Consider the following 15806-nt stretch of genomic DNA (forward strand, 5'->3'; position numbering starts at 1 on the left):
AAAGCTAGTACCAGTACACTCAACGTACTACAAAGTATGGGTTGCAAAATAGAACGCTATGGAAAAGTTGCATCACGGGTGGGAGGTTTCGTAAAAATATTTATGACAATTGTGTTAAGTATTAAATCGGTATGTACCAGGTTTCGTAACCGATTTTGAAATGCGCCTAAGGTATTCTGGTAAGCAGATGGTCCTTAGGAAAAGAGTATTCCACCAGTTCTTTTGGACCTTTAAGAAATGTAGAGAGGCATTTTAGCATTGTAAGCCTATGGCCCAAATTTATGGAACTTGGCTATACAAAAGGTATCTATAGCATTTGTTGCTTGTTGTTATTTAGGACAGTAATTAAAAGATTCTGCCTATAGCGTTCATAATAACTGCTGAACAATGACAGATGATTGGGATTTTTTTCTAAGCCAATTGCACTGGCTCATTTGCCCACAGCCCGACATATGTTTCATATCAGACAGGGGAATTAGAATACTCTCAATGATTGATCGTCATAGATCCTTCTGGGATCGTACTCATTATCGGTACTGCATTCAACATGTGGGATCCAACTACTACCAAAAATATCCTTTAGTGACTGAGTGAGATCTAATAATTGACATGGGTTTGTAGTTCTAACCCTATATTTACTGTAAATCAAATTTTGAATTACGAGGTTACATCATTGTACGAATTGGTACCTATTTATCAATAGGTTATGAACTCGTCCAACATGTTTTCCATCAAAAGTTGAACAATTTGAGCACCATTAATGCATAAGGTGCGGCCTATGTTTCAAATATACCATTCAAACAGTGGACGTAGTCATATGATGGGGGTTTATGATACGGGTACATAACATCAAACTTGGTAGAGTGCACCAATTCGGTACTGAAAGGGACGTGTCATTTGCCAGTAACATCGGTTGTGAAAGAGACATACTTTTGACTGGCTGCTTTGTTTCCTAATAGGGAGTCGATACATGCTAGACAAATAGAGGGTGACGGTACATTCTGTGATAACATGATGAAAGAGATTTGAAAAAGTACAGTGAGAGCGAACATGATGTATGTAGTGTGTCACTCACATCGAAACCTAGATTTTTTAGCCATCGAGCATGCTAGGCCCTACTAGAAAATGTTGAGTACATCGTATCATGTGAACCTAACGGAAGGGACCTATGATTATGGGAGCTTACAAGCACTTTAGTTTTCATTTAGCACATGCAATTACTGTATGTGGGAACATACGAATTGAGTACGCACCTTACATCAATGATGTCTATCGGCTACAACGCATTCAAAGTGTGTGGAGTCCAGTGTGTCGTCATCGTCTTCCCTCGTTTCATGTCCGATATGAAACATATGTGTCTGTATCCTGTGACCAGTGTGTCGTCACCTGTGTCTAGTGGCGTCCTGAGTGATCGTATCTTCGGGATCGACATCGTCATCATCTTCCTCTATGGTTGATCATTGCGTCGTCTTTGCTTGCCATCGTGTATCTGTCACACCTTCGTCCACCGATTGTGACAATAAGCCACCGGCGTAAAATAGTGATGCACACAGTGTTTGGGTCACTTTAGGCGTGAAACTATAAGGTGCCCCAAATCTCGAGTACGTTGGAAAGGCACCGGGTATCAAATGCTCATGGGCAATTGCATCGGTTGCAGGGATACGTTGGCAATTGCCCTGACACGGGGTTTGACATCGACATCTGGCAGGGGTATAGTATGTGAAGGATATTGATATAGTAAATATGTACATGTGGAAACAAAATAGTCGGTCATGTGTGGCGGTGGTCTGTAATGTGGTGGTGCTTGTGAATAATACACATGGTTAGGTAATTGAATGAGAATACCTGAAGGGAAGCAACTTTAATATTACGAAGCCATAGACGATGCATCATCTACCGGAGCGAATGGCAAACCCATTTTGTGACCTTGTCCCCTTCTAGTTTACTGTGGCGGTCGACGTGACCTCTTCGCCCGAATTTGCCAACTTCTCTCCTCCGGTGATAACAGACACGGCTTACCGACGACTCTAAACCATGCCAAGCAATCATCACCTATTACCGTGTCTGCTGAGAAAAAATATTTGTGAATGGGTATGGATTGCATCCTACGATCCCACGCCTCAATGTGCTCCTTGTACCACACTGACTAGTTAATGTTGTCCTTCTCTCATATTTCCATCTTGTGCAGATCCTTCAGGTCTTGCGGTGGCGGCAGAATTTGTTACCTTTATTTGAACTACTACAACACCTGCTTTATTTTGTGCATTTCCACTATTACGTACACTACCAACAATACCTTTGCATCCCACATTTGTCAATTGTGCAACACTTTCGACGGGATGCAGGATATGACATCGATGTCGGCGTACGACATCCATTTAAACTGATAAGCAAAATTGTAAATATGGTTATTTATGAATTTCCTTTTTTGCGAATAATTACGTAATTAATATAGGTTCAAAAGAATAAGTAACTAACATAGGCTTCTGATCGTTGATCTAACAACAACCTAATATCTTCTAGAACCTCGAGCAGTCCTACGTAGCTTGGCTTATGGTTCCACTTGTACAAGCAATATGTTAGTTGAAACGTATAATAATAAAAAATATTGTACAAACTACGTATTTGTTAATAAATAATGTTTACCTCGTCACCAACAGGAACATATATGGGTTGGTTACCTTAGGACGTATAAACGATAGTCATCACCAAGCCCACGATTGCAGCAGAAGTAGACAACTATTGATTGATGCTGACCTTGAGTTTGTGGCCCGACACATCTCTCGATATAACGTGGACAATACGAAAGATCCCCAACTTAGTTTCCTGCAATCATTAAAGTCCACTAGATATAGTAGCCACCTTACGTGCACCAAATTTTGAGATTTTTCAGGCATTAAATTACCCCCGATTAACCTTATGATGTATGCTTGGGTGTATTGTTATATCACCTCCTCCATTCGGTTTTTAGGGTCTTCAGGAAGCTCGTCGAAATTATCCTTCAACTAGTTCATCGATATTCGACCACCTTTGAACTTGTCCAGGACCTTCCCCAACAGTGATCGACAGAAGGTCACTTTGGCCAAAATGATCCCAGATCCCATGATGACTGGACCATCTATTAGTAGACTGAGTTGTAGCACCACGTCTTCGAGTGTGATTGTACACTCATCGCATGGAAGATGGAAAGTGTATGTTTCGAGCCTCCATCTCTCCACCAATGCACTAATTAGTTGCAAATTGAGTTTGCAGCCCCCAGACATGTTAGACGCATATAAGAATCTAGCTACTTGCAGGTGGCCACGAATTTTAGGAATTGCATGCTTTCCTATATTATGGATGAAGCCCTCTAGAACACGATCATCTGCCTATTTACACACACACAAAAATATAATTATAATAAAAAATTAAATTTAACATTATTGAAATTAATAAAATTTAAGTTTCGGTCTTACTATTACTAATTGGCAGCGAAAATGTGCTTATCGTCGAAGCCAATTAATGAGGCGACCATTCGTAAGAAATCAGTTTAAAAGAATAAAAACGAGATAATTAAAAAATGAGAGAGTTGAGAGACTTGAGAGGGTTTGAGAGAATTTGACAAAATTGAGAGAGTTGAGAGAAGGATATGAATGAAAAAAATAAAATTTGAAGGGTATTTATAGGGTAAAAAAAAGTTACTGTCAGAGTTTTATTTTTTTTACCGTTTGCGGCAACGTTCAAAAAGGTATTGGGATTTGACCGTAACTGGATACGTTTTTTAAAAAATCGGCCTATAACCCTAATTAAAATTAAAACCGGTCCAAAACTCTAATTTAATAAAAAAGATTGGCCTATAAGCCTTATTTTGCCATATTTAGTAATTTAATTTTATATTTGGGTAATTAATTGGGTTAGGTTTTTTTAAGGTAATTTCGGTGATTTATTGAAATTAAGTAATTTGGTTATTTTATAATTAATGATTTAATTTTATATTTAGATTTAAATAAATAATTAGATTGAGTTATTTTATAATTTAATAATTAGTAAAGTTATTTTATGTTTGTGTTGATTTAATACGAGTAATTGGGTTTTAGGTTAAATTTAATGCTTAATGAATCGCATAAATTAAATAAGCTAATGGGAATAAATCAAATTAAACCGATCTGGGATGAGTTTGGCCCCCGTTTTTCTCGTTTTGTACCTTTCTAATGAAAGAGATTTGTTCACAAACAAAAAAGAATGGAGGGATAGGCTACGCCTTTGACAAAACGTACTGGAGAAGTCATAAAATTCAAAATTAACCAGCCAGTGAAAGAGCGCCACGTTTCCAACATACCTGCACTAATACAACGACGAACACAAAACCAAAGTTGAATTTCGAAATTAATTTCTTATTACAAAAAAGCATTTACTAAAATTAGCGCTTTCCCTTCTGTTTTTCTTTCCCAGTCTCCAATTGATCTGCGTCTGTCCGATCCGACTCAACTGGTGATTCTGCAAACTGAAACTTCACAAATTTTGAACTTCTCCTGAGTGGCGGTTCTGTAATTAAGCGGAAATGGGTCCCTTTACGGAGTTTTGGGAGGGTTTCACTGGTTGTTTGGTGGACTGAGATTTGTAAAGGTTTCCTTGTTGCTATTGATTTTTAGGGATATTCTGAACTTAATTTGTTCATTTCCGCTGCTAGAATTGGAAAGTCAAGGGTTCTGTTGTGGAATTTGAAATTTAGGGTTTCTCTTCTCTTGTGAGCTTTGCCAGTTTGTTGAATTCTTACTGAAAGATCTAATTTTAAGCTTAAATAATAGGGCTTGGTTACATTGTATGAAGAAATAGGATTTGTATTAGGCGAGAAATGTTTTATTCACAGTTTATATTGGCGAAGAAAGGTCCATTGGGGACGATATGGATAGCTGCCCATCTGGAGAGGAAACTCCGCAAGAATCAGGTGGCGGATACGGACATCGGTGTTTCTGTTGGTTAGTACCTTTCAAGTCTACTTGTACTTAATCTATCCTTTTCCACTTAATAGAGCAATATCTTAGTCTTCTTAAGGTTAGATTAATATAGACTGTGTGGATATGTTCTTCTTTTATGCTGAATCAGAATTTATTTATTCACTCTTTGGTTATTGCTTGTGCTACATTGAACTGCAATCTTTCGGGTGAGAAATTTATATGATTTTACTTTAATACGAGAAGCATATTTACTTCATAATTGGTACTGCTTTTTCAGTCATTGTTTCCTTTTTTTAATCAATTATGATTTTGCATATTTCCGATTTAGTTTTAACTACTTTATGAGGAACTAAATAGCAAGAAGTAGTTAGAATTTCCTTTCTTATTTGTCCTAGTAGTATGCTCTTTTCTTTTCTTGACATTTGATTTATTAAACCAACATCTGGAATTAATGATGGTCATGCATAGTTCTAAGTTTATTAAGTATTTCTATAAGCTTGATGAAATAAAAGTAGTTTCAACTGTTAAACATCCATTAATAGAAGTGGTATTTATGAATTGAAAATTTTAAATACCAGGTTAGCGTGAAAATCAGCGTGCTTGATGAAATGAAACTGTCAATTTGGTAAAACATGGGTTCTCTTGACAATTGTGGAGCAGGGTGGAAATGCCAATACTTTGCTTCTGATATCGGTCTCTGTTGCCTACTGGTTCTTGAAACTGAAAATTTCTTGCACAAATTCCCATTTATTAATAGAAATATTTTTCTTAAGTTCGTAGCATTATCCTTTTTGTTCTTAGTTATGCATAAGTTAATCTTTTAGGCCTTTTATGCTTCTTCCTTGTCATGGCACTTTTGGGCCTATTTTGAGGTGTTTGTTGGCAGTTCTATTGGCCTATTTGGAACTTTGGTTCTGTAGGAATAATTTCCATACAGAACATGTTAAATATCTGCGGTGTTGGTAGCATGTTCTTAACATGTGTGGTTTTACTTGGTTACTTGGTGGAGGAACTTTCCTTTGAGCTGCTTCAGGTCTTTTTCTGGTTTTGTTGCTACTGTGGACTAAGCTATACAAGGCTGGTGAATGAGTTATATTGTCACATTCGAATATGTAATTTCTTTCATGTTCGTGAGTTGTATTCCTTTTTATATTTAACTTTAACTTTTTCTTTTTTTTGTTAATATGGCTTTGAGCAGACTCTATTCTGTTTCCTGACGTACCAATTGCACTCCGATTGTCCAGTCATCTTCTTCTTGGAGTGGTGAGGATATATTCTAGAAAGGTGAATTACCTTTTTGATGATTGCAGTGAAGCCTTGCTTAAGATAAAGCAAGCGTTTCGCTCCACTGCAGTTGATTTACCACCAGAAGAATCGACTGCACCCTACCATTCAATCACTTTGCCTGAGACTTTTGATCTTGATGATTTTGAGCTGCCTGATAATGAGGTTTTCCACGGGTTAGTTCCTAATAGTTGCCTTTTAGATTGGTTTTCTTGATTTCTGTTGCCTTGGTCAAATGAGATAACACTGAATTCTTTTCATTAGTTATCCACTATGTTACTTGGGCTTCTTTATGAGTACAGATACAGTTATGTGTCTGAAACGGGCATATCCTCACATCCATGTCTCAGACATGAGTGTTGGACACGCGTATTTCAAGTAAAATGAATAGTCCGAGCAACATAGGTTATACATGGAATTACTCTGTGTTGATTAATATGTAGCTTTGTTGGCAGTAACTATGTTGATCATCACGTTAGCTCAAGAGAGCAGATTACTCTTCAAGATACCATGGATGGCATGGTATACTCCACTTCACAATTTGGATTAGATGGTCAGTACAAGCTCTGGATTGTGATGATCATTGATTTAGCTACATTTTGATTAGCAAATATGTAAATCTAAAATTCTGTGTTTTATATACTTCCAGAGCGGTTTGGTGATGGGGATACTTCTCAGATTGGTCTCCTTGATGAGGTAATCTTGTTATTCTTGTATCACTGACGTTTTCTTGAAAATTAATCAGGAATCAGCAGGAGGCAATTTAATGTTGGCCTTAGAAAGTTGAGAAATTATGGTTACATAGCCAGCAAAAGTATCTAATTTTAGGCTTTAATGGATGAGAAATTGTGATAAGTTTTGAGGGTTGATTTAGTGAAGGGTAACTTGGGTTTAGGACCAAAATTTGATAAGGAAATTGGTTAGGATTTTGGTTAATGATTTAGGAATAAGAAGATTAATATCTAGGCTTTTCAGGTGTATATCCTGCATCGAGGGTTGATGTTGCCTTATACAATGTAAATAAAGACAATAGCTACTGAAATCGTCACTAGCTTTTCTCCATCAAGTAGAAGTTACATCTGTATTTTGGAGTTGAAGGACTCCTGTTTGTTGAAGGAGTGAGACCCAAGATAGGACCTATAACAAATTGAAATGCAACACTCCCTTTGAAACTAAAGAAAGCAGAAATCAATGCATTTTGTAACCTTCTATTGTAAGGAAATAAAAAAGAAAAGGACGTCATTATGCGAATTGAACCTTAATTGAGTGTATTATTTCTTTTTTCTTAATATTACAGGATTTTGGTTTTTCATGATTTATGGCTGGTTTTTCTTGAATATCTTGTCAATTATGCCACTTTTTCTTTAGCCATGCCTTTTCTTTTTGTTGTTTTTGATTTGATGGTGTTGAGGAAGTTGTGCCTAAGTGCCTTTTTCTTTGCCTCACTTGTAAATCTTCTACTGTGTTTATTTCTGAACTCTTTTGTTTTCTTCTTCTCTAGAGTTAGTTATTTTGAATCTGTATTGGAATGAAGGGTTATGACAATATTGCATAATAGTAACTACTACTTTAGGGTTTTGGGGCAATGGGTTAGCTAATTTATTTTTTTAGAAGGGAAACCTTGATTGTCTTAATATTGGAAGAAAGAATGATCTATATGTGCTTAAGGCTTCCCAACCAGGAGGGGAATATATTCTAACTCCACAAAGATGTTGAAGGGATACCTACTAAAAATGAAGAAAAATGCAACTAACTAGAAGAAAAACCTACTAATTGGCTTTTGAAGTTGAAATGTGCTCACTGGGATCCTTTGGTCAGCAGAACCTTTAAATTGCTGAATGGATGGTTTTGTTTATGGTCCTTCAAATTTCATATAAACCCTGAGTTGAGGGTTTATATTAAGCTTGTGTTCTCTATTAATTAGCTGACCTTTTTTTTTTTTCTTTTCTATTACTTAGTGTTTTATTCTCTTGCACTAATCATCTACTGAAAATTCTTATCTTGGTTTAATCTTGAGCAGGAACTTGTCCTAGATAGGGTTTCGGTGCCAGGAGATGATGGAGCTTCAGTGTAAGCTTGATATATTATATATAAAGATACTATTCTTTCTCCCACCATATCGTATATTAAATGCTCAATAGCCTCGTACACTCATTTTTTACTTTCTTCCCCTTCAATCATTATTGGATTAATTGGTAATATGACTCTACTCTTGGATTGATTTCAACGCTGACAGTTATTAAGCTATTATTAATTTCACTGGTTAATATATGCAACCATTGAAAATTCTGGCTCACCTTACAAATTTGTCGGTACAGTTATGATCATCGGGGGTCAAATGTACCAGAAAAAGAAGACTCAAGTAATTTAGAAGCTGTGCCAATCGATTGCATTGGGGATCAGGTTTGTTGTTTATTCACCATTACAGAAATCTTTTTGTCTATCTTGTGACCGCTGTTCATGTTCGAGCCTTTTTATTATCTGAATTCCCTTGATAAATATGTTTTGCTTGCTGTTAGGTTGAAGGTCTAGCTGTAAATTCTGAATTTGGCGAGTATGATCAAGATCCAGGTACTCCTGGACTAGTGGAAGTGCATAACTTGTCTGGTGTTCATGATCCACTGGCTGGTGGTGATCATGTACAAGTAGAACCAGAACATCATAATCATATAGAATTGGACAATTCTGAATATGTAGAACATGCTTCTAATAAATCAATGCTTCCCCATGCGGATGACATTCCAGTGGATCAGTCTTTGCAAACTAATATAAATTGTGATGCTATTGGTAGTATACCACAAGGAAATTCTCTCCATGGTGCTGCATCTGAAGAGTACAAGTCTGCTGATATGACTATCAGAGAACCTGATGGTTTGGATAGAGCGGAAGATGCACATTACAGTGTGATGCACTCAAGAGATAGAACTGATGGTGAATGTGCAGAATCTCCTAGCTGCTCCAATGTCACCTTTGATTTGGAAGACTCTGCTCGAAGAACATGTTCAAGTAGCACCTGTGTGCCCACATCAGGTGGCTATTTGGAGAATTATCAAGCATCACACAAGTCAGAATTTGGCAATGATGCTGAAACCACCAATAATTTTGAAGAGTCATATTCACCTTCCAAAGCAACAGCTTCAAATCCTTCATGTCCTTTTGAATCGCCCAGTAGACCAACAGTTATTGATGGTGAAGTGCAAGCTTGTCAGGAACTGAACAATTTTGAGAATCTTAAAAGGCCTGTTATTCATGAAGATGTCTCATCTATTCAAGGTCTTGTATCTGAGAATTTGGTTGCTGCAGAGCAGAACTTGGTCAACCTATCCAGAAGGGAGGAGGACTTTCATCCTTCTGGAGCTTGCATTGAGGTGCAAGGTTTGTTTTACTAGTCTTATGCATGTAGCCTTACATAGAATTTTTTTGAAAAATATTATGCATGACAAAATTATTATTAATTGTTTTTTTATCATCATGATCTCGTGTTGGATTGTATCTTATTAACTATCTTTACAGGTGAAGCCTTCCAAATTCAGATGTCAGAACCTGCTGCATATGATGATCATTTGGAAAGTTCAAATAATTGCGCTATGTCTGATTTGCCTGCACCTGAAAAGTTACTCACTGTACCGGAAGGACCTATTGTTAAACCAAGTGATTTACTGGGTGAGTGTACCCTAGAAAAAGAGGTTCCAGAAGGGAATCATGAAGTTTATGCCGGAAACAAATTCATTTCATGCAAAAAACGAAGCATAACCGAAAGTACAATAACTGTTGAGAGTATGAACTCAGTTGAATCATTTAGAAGACCTCAATTCAGAACCGCAGAATCGATTCCTGATGATGATGACTTATTGTCTTCTATATTAGGTAACATCATTTTTACTTTAATGAACTATTATCTGCCATTCATGAATTTACTAGAATAGCTGGATTGGGATAATTTATGCACTGAGTTATTGAACTTGTCATCATTTTCATGCAGGTTACAAATCTTTAATTTTATCAAGTTATATCATTAAACTTCTATTATTGATAAATTAGGTCACATATGCTAACTCTGTTAAGTAATTCTAACAGAAAAAGTTGACTTAGCATGCATATAGGGTCCATTCTAGAAAGGAAAACAAATTTTTTTGTTGGTAAAAAAAGCCACTTATGCATGTTGAGCAAACTTTTTAGGCATTATCCTAATAAGATGTAAAGAAATAAGCTTTGCATGCATGCTGACTCAATTTTTCTATTAAAATTATTGAATATAGTAGCCTAAGTGACCTAATTTATTCATAATATAATTTCAGTGATATATATTGATGAATTTAAAGGTTTGTGACCTAGAATGTCATTATCCATTGAATTGCAAGGTTGCTCTTCATAAAGAATATTTTTACAAATGAACTTAATTTGTAATTGCTTCAGTTGGAAGATCCTCAGTTTTCAAAATGAAAGCAACTCCTGCCCTTGAAGTAGCATCATTGAAACGTGCACGATCTGCACCAAGACGTAGTACCACCAAGAGAAAAGTGCTTATGGATGATAGCATGGTCTTACATGGCGAGTATGTGATTAAGTTTTTTTTTTCACTAGCTATTGTTTTGATGCTTATTCTCTTCTCTAATGTATTTGAAATTTCAAAATTTTCACTTATTATTGACTGTCAATACGTGTTTTGTTTTTGATGAGTTCACTGTCTTTGATTTTATAAATTAAAAGCTGTCCATGAATTCATGCGTATGGAAATTTCTACTGTTTCATGTTTTCTTTTGTGGTCTTCTCATCCTTTGACCTACATTGAAGTGCCATCGATCTCTGAAGAACTTTATTGCCCTTCTGTTGTCTTCAACTTCTCCAAGAGGGACTTTTGCTGAGTGGTGTTGAACACTTGATTGCCTACTGATTTTAGAATATAACAATTCATTTGTAGCATGTCATATGTGGTTTACATTCCAGTGACTGGCTTAAGATATGATAAGTTCGTGTTCCTTACCTGTCAAGTTGGCACATAATGAAATACCCTTGAATGGAATTTATTCCGATTAATTGAATCTTAGAAGCCTTTTTTTTTTTCCTTCTTAAACCTGCATTTTGTTTTTCACTCAAAAGAGTTTTTTTTGGCCAAAATTTTCAATCTAGTAGTTAAGTACTAATTAATTTTCCTTTTTTTCCTATCTAGTACAATACGTCAGCAGTTGGTTAATACTGAAGACATACGTCGTATACGTAAGAAAGCGCCTTGCACTCGCCCTGAAATTTCATTGATTCAGAGACAATTCTTGGAAGATGAAATATTTAGTGAACCTATATTTACTGGTGAGATCAAAGTGCTGAAATTTCACTGCATCTGCATGCTTTTGTTGGGTTTGTGTGTGTGTGTGTGTGAAGAAACAAAGATTTCAACTTTTTAATTAATACAATGGGCCTGAAAATTGAATATTGTAGCTTGGCTGTTGTAATGGGCTGAATGGGAGTAGAGGGAGAAATGATGAAATGAATTGCTTCAGGTGAACCCCGCCCAACTTGCTACTCCACTTAGAAAAGGAAATGTTATTGATACAAATGTAAATATATTTCCTGAAGAGAACAAGACCCATTACTTCTACAAGTGTTTTTCCTGTTAGTTTGTACACCTTTACCTCTCATTTCTGTAGACATAAGTGGTATATGTGTGAGTTCAGTTTTGTGGTATTGATGTCATATGTATGAATGCATAATCGAGTACTTAAATTGTATGGACTGCAAGATTTATCAGTGACCTATCCTAATGGTTGTGCATGTAATCATGATTTTATTTTTGCTTGATTGAATTCTGCTTTTTATAGTCCAGGACTGCCTAATGCATTGGTTTTAACTTTATAAGTTGCTAACTGCTGGTGCACCAATCAGGTGTATCAGGTGACTTGGCATGTTTGCACAGTGGACCCTATGACCTAAGTGGCATCAGGATTTCTGAAGGTGATGAAATTCATGCATCATCTGAAGTAGCTAAGGATTCAGGGTGTTCTGAAAGGCCTAATATTGTCGAAGGCAGCGATATTGAAGGGAGCTCCATGCCCATGAATAATGGAAATGACACGCAAGCACAATCTGCTGGAACTCCTATTCAGGCTTATGTTCAGCAGGGTCAGTACAGTGATCTGAATGATCTGCAGGACAGAAATGCTGTTGATGGTGTACCTGAACTTTTGCAACATGAACCTTTAGATGGGATCATGGGAATGGATATTGAAAGAGATAATGTTGTGGTTGCTAATGCAGCTACTTGCTCTGTTCTGAACGAGTCCGAAATATCATCCCCTACTAATCTAGTTAATGGGGATACTGGTAAGATGACAGCTGTGGAGACAACTAACAGCATAGATGGTTTTATCTTAAACAATGCAACATGTATTCCTCCTGATCAAAAAATGAATACTCAACCTGGGGAGGATGCTTCAGAATTGGATATGAGAAATGAAAATGGAACCAATCTTCCTGAAGTTCTAGAACATAATAATGTTCAGAGTATTAATGCAGCTGAAACAGAGTCAAAATTGTTGGAAGAAAGTAAAACTGGAGTTGAAGTCAATCTAGCAAACAGCTGTGTACCTATTGAGAATAGAACAGATTCTTTTTCAACCATACAAACTGGTGAATTTGTGAATGGTGCTCAAAATGGATGTGAAACTGGATATGATAAAGTTGGTGTAGTGGATGAGGCTCAGGTTGAGGGTGCACTCTCTGATCATGATGATAAGGACCCAATCTGTAAGGATATTGAAGAATGTAAAATGGATTCTACATACTCCGAAAAGGTTGTTCTGGTTCTGGAAAATGCTTCATTAAATGATGGTGAAACTCCAGCCTTTCAGGAAGTTAATGCAGTCAGTGAAGAAAGGACCTCTCTTGTGGATAATCAAGCTGTAAGTTCTTTACTACATGTAGCATGTTTGTGTTGATCTAAAAATATTCAAGTGCTCTTAACTTCTCCCTAACCGCTTGCAATTTATAACCTTGTATGAATTAAAATTATGCTCTAGCAGCAAAAAGTAAAAATTAATTATGATAGTGTATGTGTAAAAATTAATTAGGATAGTATATATGCATGCATTGACATTGGGCTTTTCCAATACTTTAATTATTTTCTTAAATATATTTTGATTGCTGTTTAATATTTAACTTTGTTCTATTCTATAAAGTATGGTGGATGTTTTAAAGTTCAGAAAACTATTCTGTTCCTCGACATGCATATCAATGTCTAGTCAATGTGCTATTTTTTTATTAATTTATTTAGTATGAAAATTTTTTTGGCATTAGTCTTTCTTATTTTGTTTGAAGGCTTGAAGAATCCCCTAAATGACTATTTTCGCTGTTTGAGGTGCAGGAATATGAGGATGTAGCAGCTGCTAATGATACAGGTTTCATCTTATTGCCTTATGTTTTGCTTTTACGTTTTGGTCTTGAATGGTATTTTTTGAATTTATTGTTTTTTGATTTTTTTCAAGGAAATTACTTGAGAGTGCTTTTTTTTTTGAATTAATAATTTTACTTGTGAAAGTTGTAGGCGGGGTGGACCATTATTAGGTTCACTAGGAGCTATGGTCTCCTAAAAGATTCCCCAAAAGAAAATGTTAATATTTTCTTAAAAAGTATATCTTTTCTATTATATTTATGTGATTTTTTCAAGGAAATGACTTGAGAGTTTTTGGCTGAATGAATTATACGTTATACATAAAATTTTCATTTTAGTTGAAAAAGTTGTAGGCTGGGAGGGTGGACTTTGTTAGAATCACATGGACTCTCCTAAAAGGTTTCCCCCAAAAAGAAAATGTTAATGTTTTCTTAAAATCTACCTCTTTACTTCTAATTACATATTATCCTCCCCCCAACCCACCCACCCAGCCACTCAAACTTGATCGATCTTGACTCTCTATTGGTTGATATTTTTTTTCTTTATCTTTCCTTTCAGAATTTCTGAATGTAGATGATGATGAGCTATGTGAGGATGATGATGATGGCATGCCATGTGATGAAAGCCGTCTTCTTGAAAATAGTGGATGGTCCTCTCGCACAAGGTTTCTAGGCTCCCAATAGTTGATTATTTTAGCTGTTTACCTTTCTCATAATTTCATCATTAATTAGCGTTACTTGTAAAAATAATCCATTGAACCTGAATAACTGGAATGTGGTTAGTTCACATCTTCATGGTTGCTAATACCCCTTTTTTCAGGGCTGTTGCCAAATATCTCCAGAATTTACTTGAGGATGAAGCTTTACATGGACGTAAGGTACTTTACATGGACAGTCTTTTGGCTCGTAAAACACGTAAAGAAGCATCGAGGATGTTTTTTGAAACACTGGTATGTCTACTTTAACTTGTCTTGTAGTAACTAACTTTTAAAGAGCTTAACATTATCATCCACAGAATATTTGCAAGTCAGATACTTTAGCGTATAAAACTTGGCATGCAAATTTAGTCAAAAACTTCGTTTCTCTTTTCTTTTCCTTTTCTATTCTGAAATTGCTTTTCTTTTTTTGAAAAAATTGAACTGCGCAAGGTACTAATGCACAACTTACCGTAGCAAGCCTGTATTCAAATACACAAACTTCTGCACAACTACTAATACAAAATAATGTTCTCGTTCAAACACAAATGCCACTTTTGGAGACCTTTTAACAGATGCAAATGAAAGATATTCATGAAACAGGATGATCAATATCAAGGATAAAACATTGAATTATTAAAAAAGGAGTGCAACACCAACATGCAAGTAGAAATAGCACTCTGATGAATACGGTTATATATAATCTTGATGCTGTCCCTTGCTTCCGAGTGTTAATTTCCGGAATCTGCAGGTACTGAAGACGAGAGATTACATCCATGTAGAACAGGTGAAACCCTTCGACAACATCTGTATAAAGGCTGGAGCAAAACTCGTGAAATCAGATTTCTAAACTGATCTCCCTTCCAAAGGAAAGAGCAAATACGGTGAAAAGTGCCTTGTTGTAGTTGTAGTTCTGATGCGCAGGCCACACCAGGTAATTATTTTGTTTCAAAATGGTATTTGTTTTTCAAATTTTATTTTAAAACAGAAGATAGTTGTTGTCTAGGTCATCTCATGTAATTGGGTAGCCTTAACAGTGGGATGGAACTGCACATCATGTTGATTGTTACGACAAATGTAGCAGGATAATAATTGTTTATATGTGTAAAATATATCAATTTACGATTGAAGATGCTAATTTGTTTATTTGTTTTTTGACTGCTATTGTTTAGCCATTCCTTGAGAGTCATAATAATTTAGTCTTGGTTGAGAGCTAATAAATTTTGTATTTGTGGTTTGTAATCTAAAACTAAATGGACAAAATTGTAAATTGATAATGTATATTTTCAAGTTAAAATTATAAGTTTTAGAATTAGAAATAAATTGATGGAATATGCAAGGTGTTAAAAGGAAAATTTATTATTATACTAATTAATGTTATGTCAGCATTTCTAATTTGAGGTTATAATGTAACGATCATTGATTGGGTATAATTGCTTTGAAGGAATTAACTAAAAGTATCATCAAGTATAAGTGGTTAAGTAGGTTGGAAACTATACACTTAAAT

At 35.8% G+C, this 15806-nt stretch overlaps 1 protein-coding gene across 2 annotated transcripts; it reads left to right on the forward strand.

Annotated features, from left to right (window-relative positions):
* The first annotated feature begins 4138 nt into the window (after nucleotides 1-4138).
* LOC108456858 (sister chromatid cohesion 1 protein 4-like) lies at nucleotides 4139-15602 on the forward strand. 2 transcript variants are annotated; one of them, XR_001867026.2, is made up of 16 exons: nucleotides 4139-4958; nucleotides 6136-6397; nucleotides 6677-6774; nucleotides 6871-6917; nucleotides 8242-8291; nucleotides 8540-8624; nucleotides 8741-9596; nucleotides 9735-10088; nucleotides 10638-10776; nucleotides 11392-11528; nucleotides 12102-13117; nucleotides 13579-13612; nucleotides 14164-14269; nucleotides 14425-14554; nucleotides 15051-15233; nucleotides 15306-15602. XR_001867026.2 is itself a non-coding variant. In XM_017755579.2 (15 exons), exons 1-15 carry the CDS (start codon nucleotides 4835-4837, stop codon nucleotides 15147-15149), a joined length of 3537 nt encoding a protein of 1178 aa, XP_017611068.1. In that variant the 5' UTR covers nucleotides 4140-4834; the 3' UTR covers nucleotides 15150-15602. The 2 variants fall into 2 exon arrangements, 1 of the variants encoding a protein (XP_017611068.1); XM_017755579.2 differs by having other exon boundaries at nucleotides 4140-4958; nucleotides 15051-15602.
* Nucleotides 15603-15806: the final 204 nt, after the last annotated feature.

The sequence above is a fragment of the Gossypium arboreum genome, chromosome 13 (assembly GCF_025698485.1).
Source record: "Gossypium arboreum isolate Shixiya-1 chromosome 13, ASM2569848v2, whole genome shotgun sequence".
NCBI classification, from domain to species: domain Eukaryota; kingdom Viridiplantae; phylum Streptophyta; class Magnoliopsida; order Malvales; family Malvaceae; genus Gossypium; species Gossypium arboreum.

Bases quoted from the DNA above. Each gene is read 5' to 3' on its own strand.
- LOC108456858 (XM_017755579.2), top strand. From the start codon at position 4,835: ATGTTTTATTCACAGTTTATATTGGCGAAGAAAGGTCCATTGGGGACG. The intron at 8,625-8,740 runs GTTTGTTGTTTA...GCTTGCTGTTAG, and splicing joins TCGATTGCATTGGGGATCAG to GTTGAAGGTCTAGCTGTAAA. The intron at 10,089-10,637 runs GTAACATCATTT...TAATTGCTTCAG, and splicing joins CTTATTGTCTTCTATATTAG to TTGGAAGATCCTCAGTTTTC.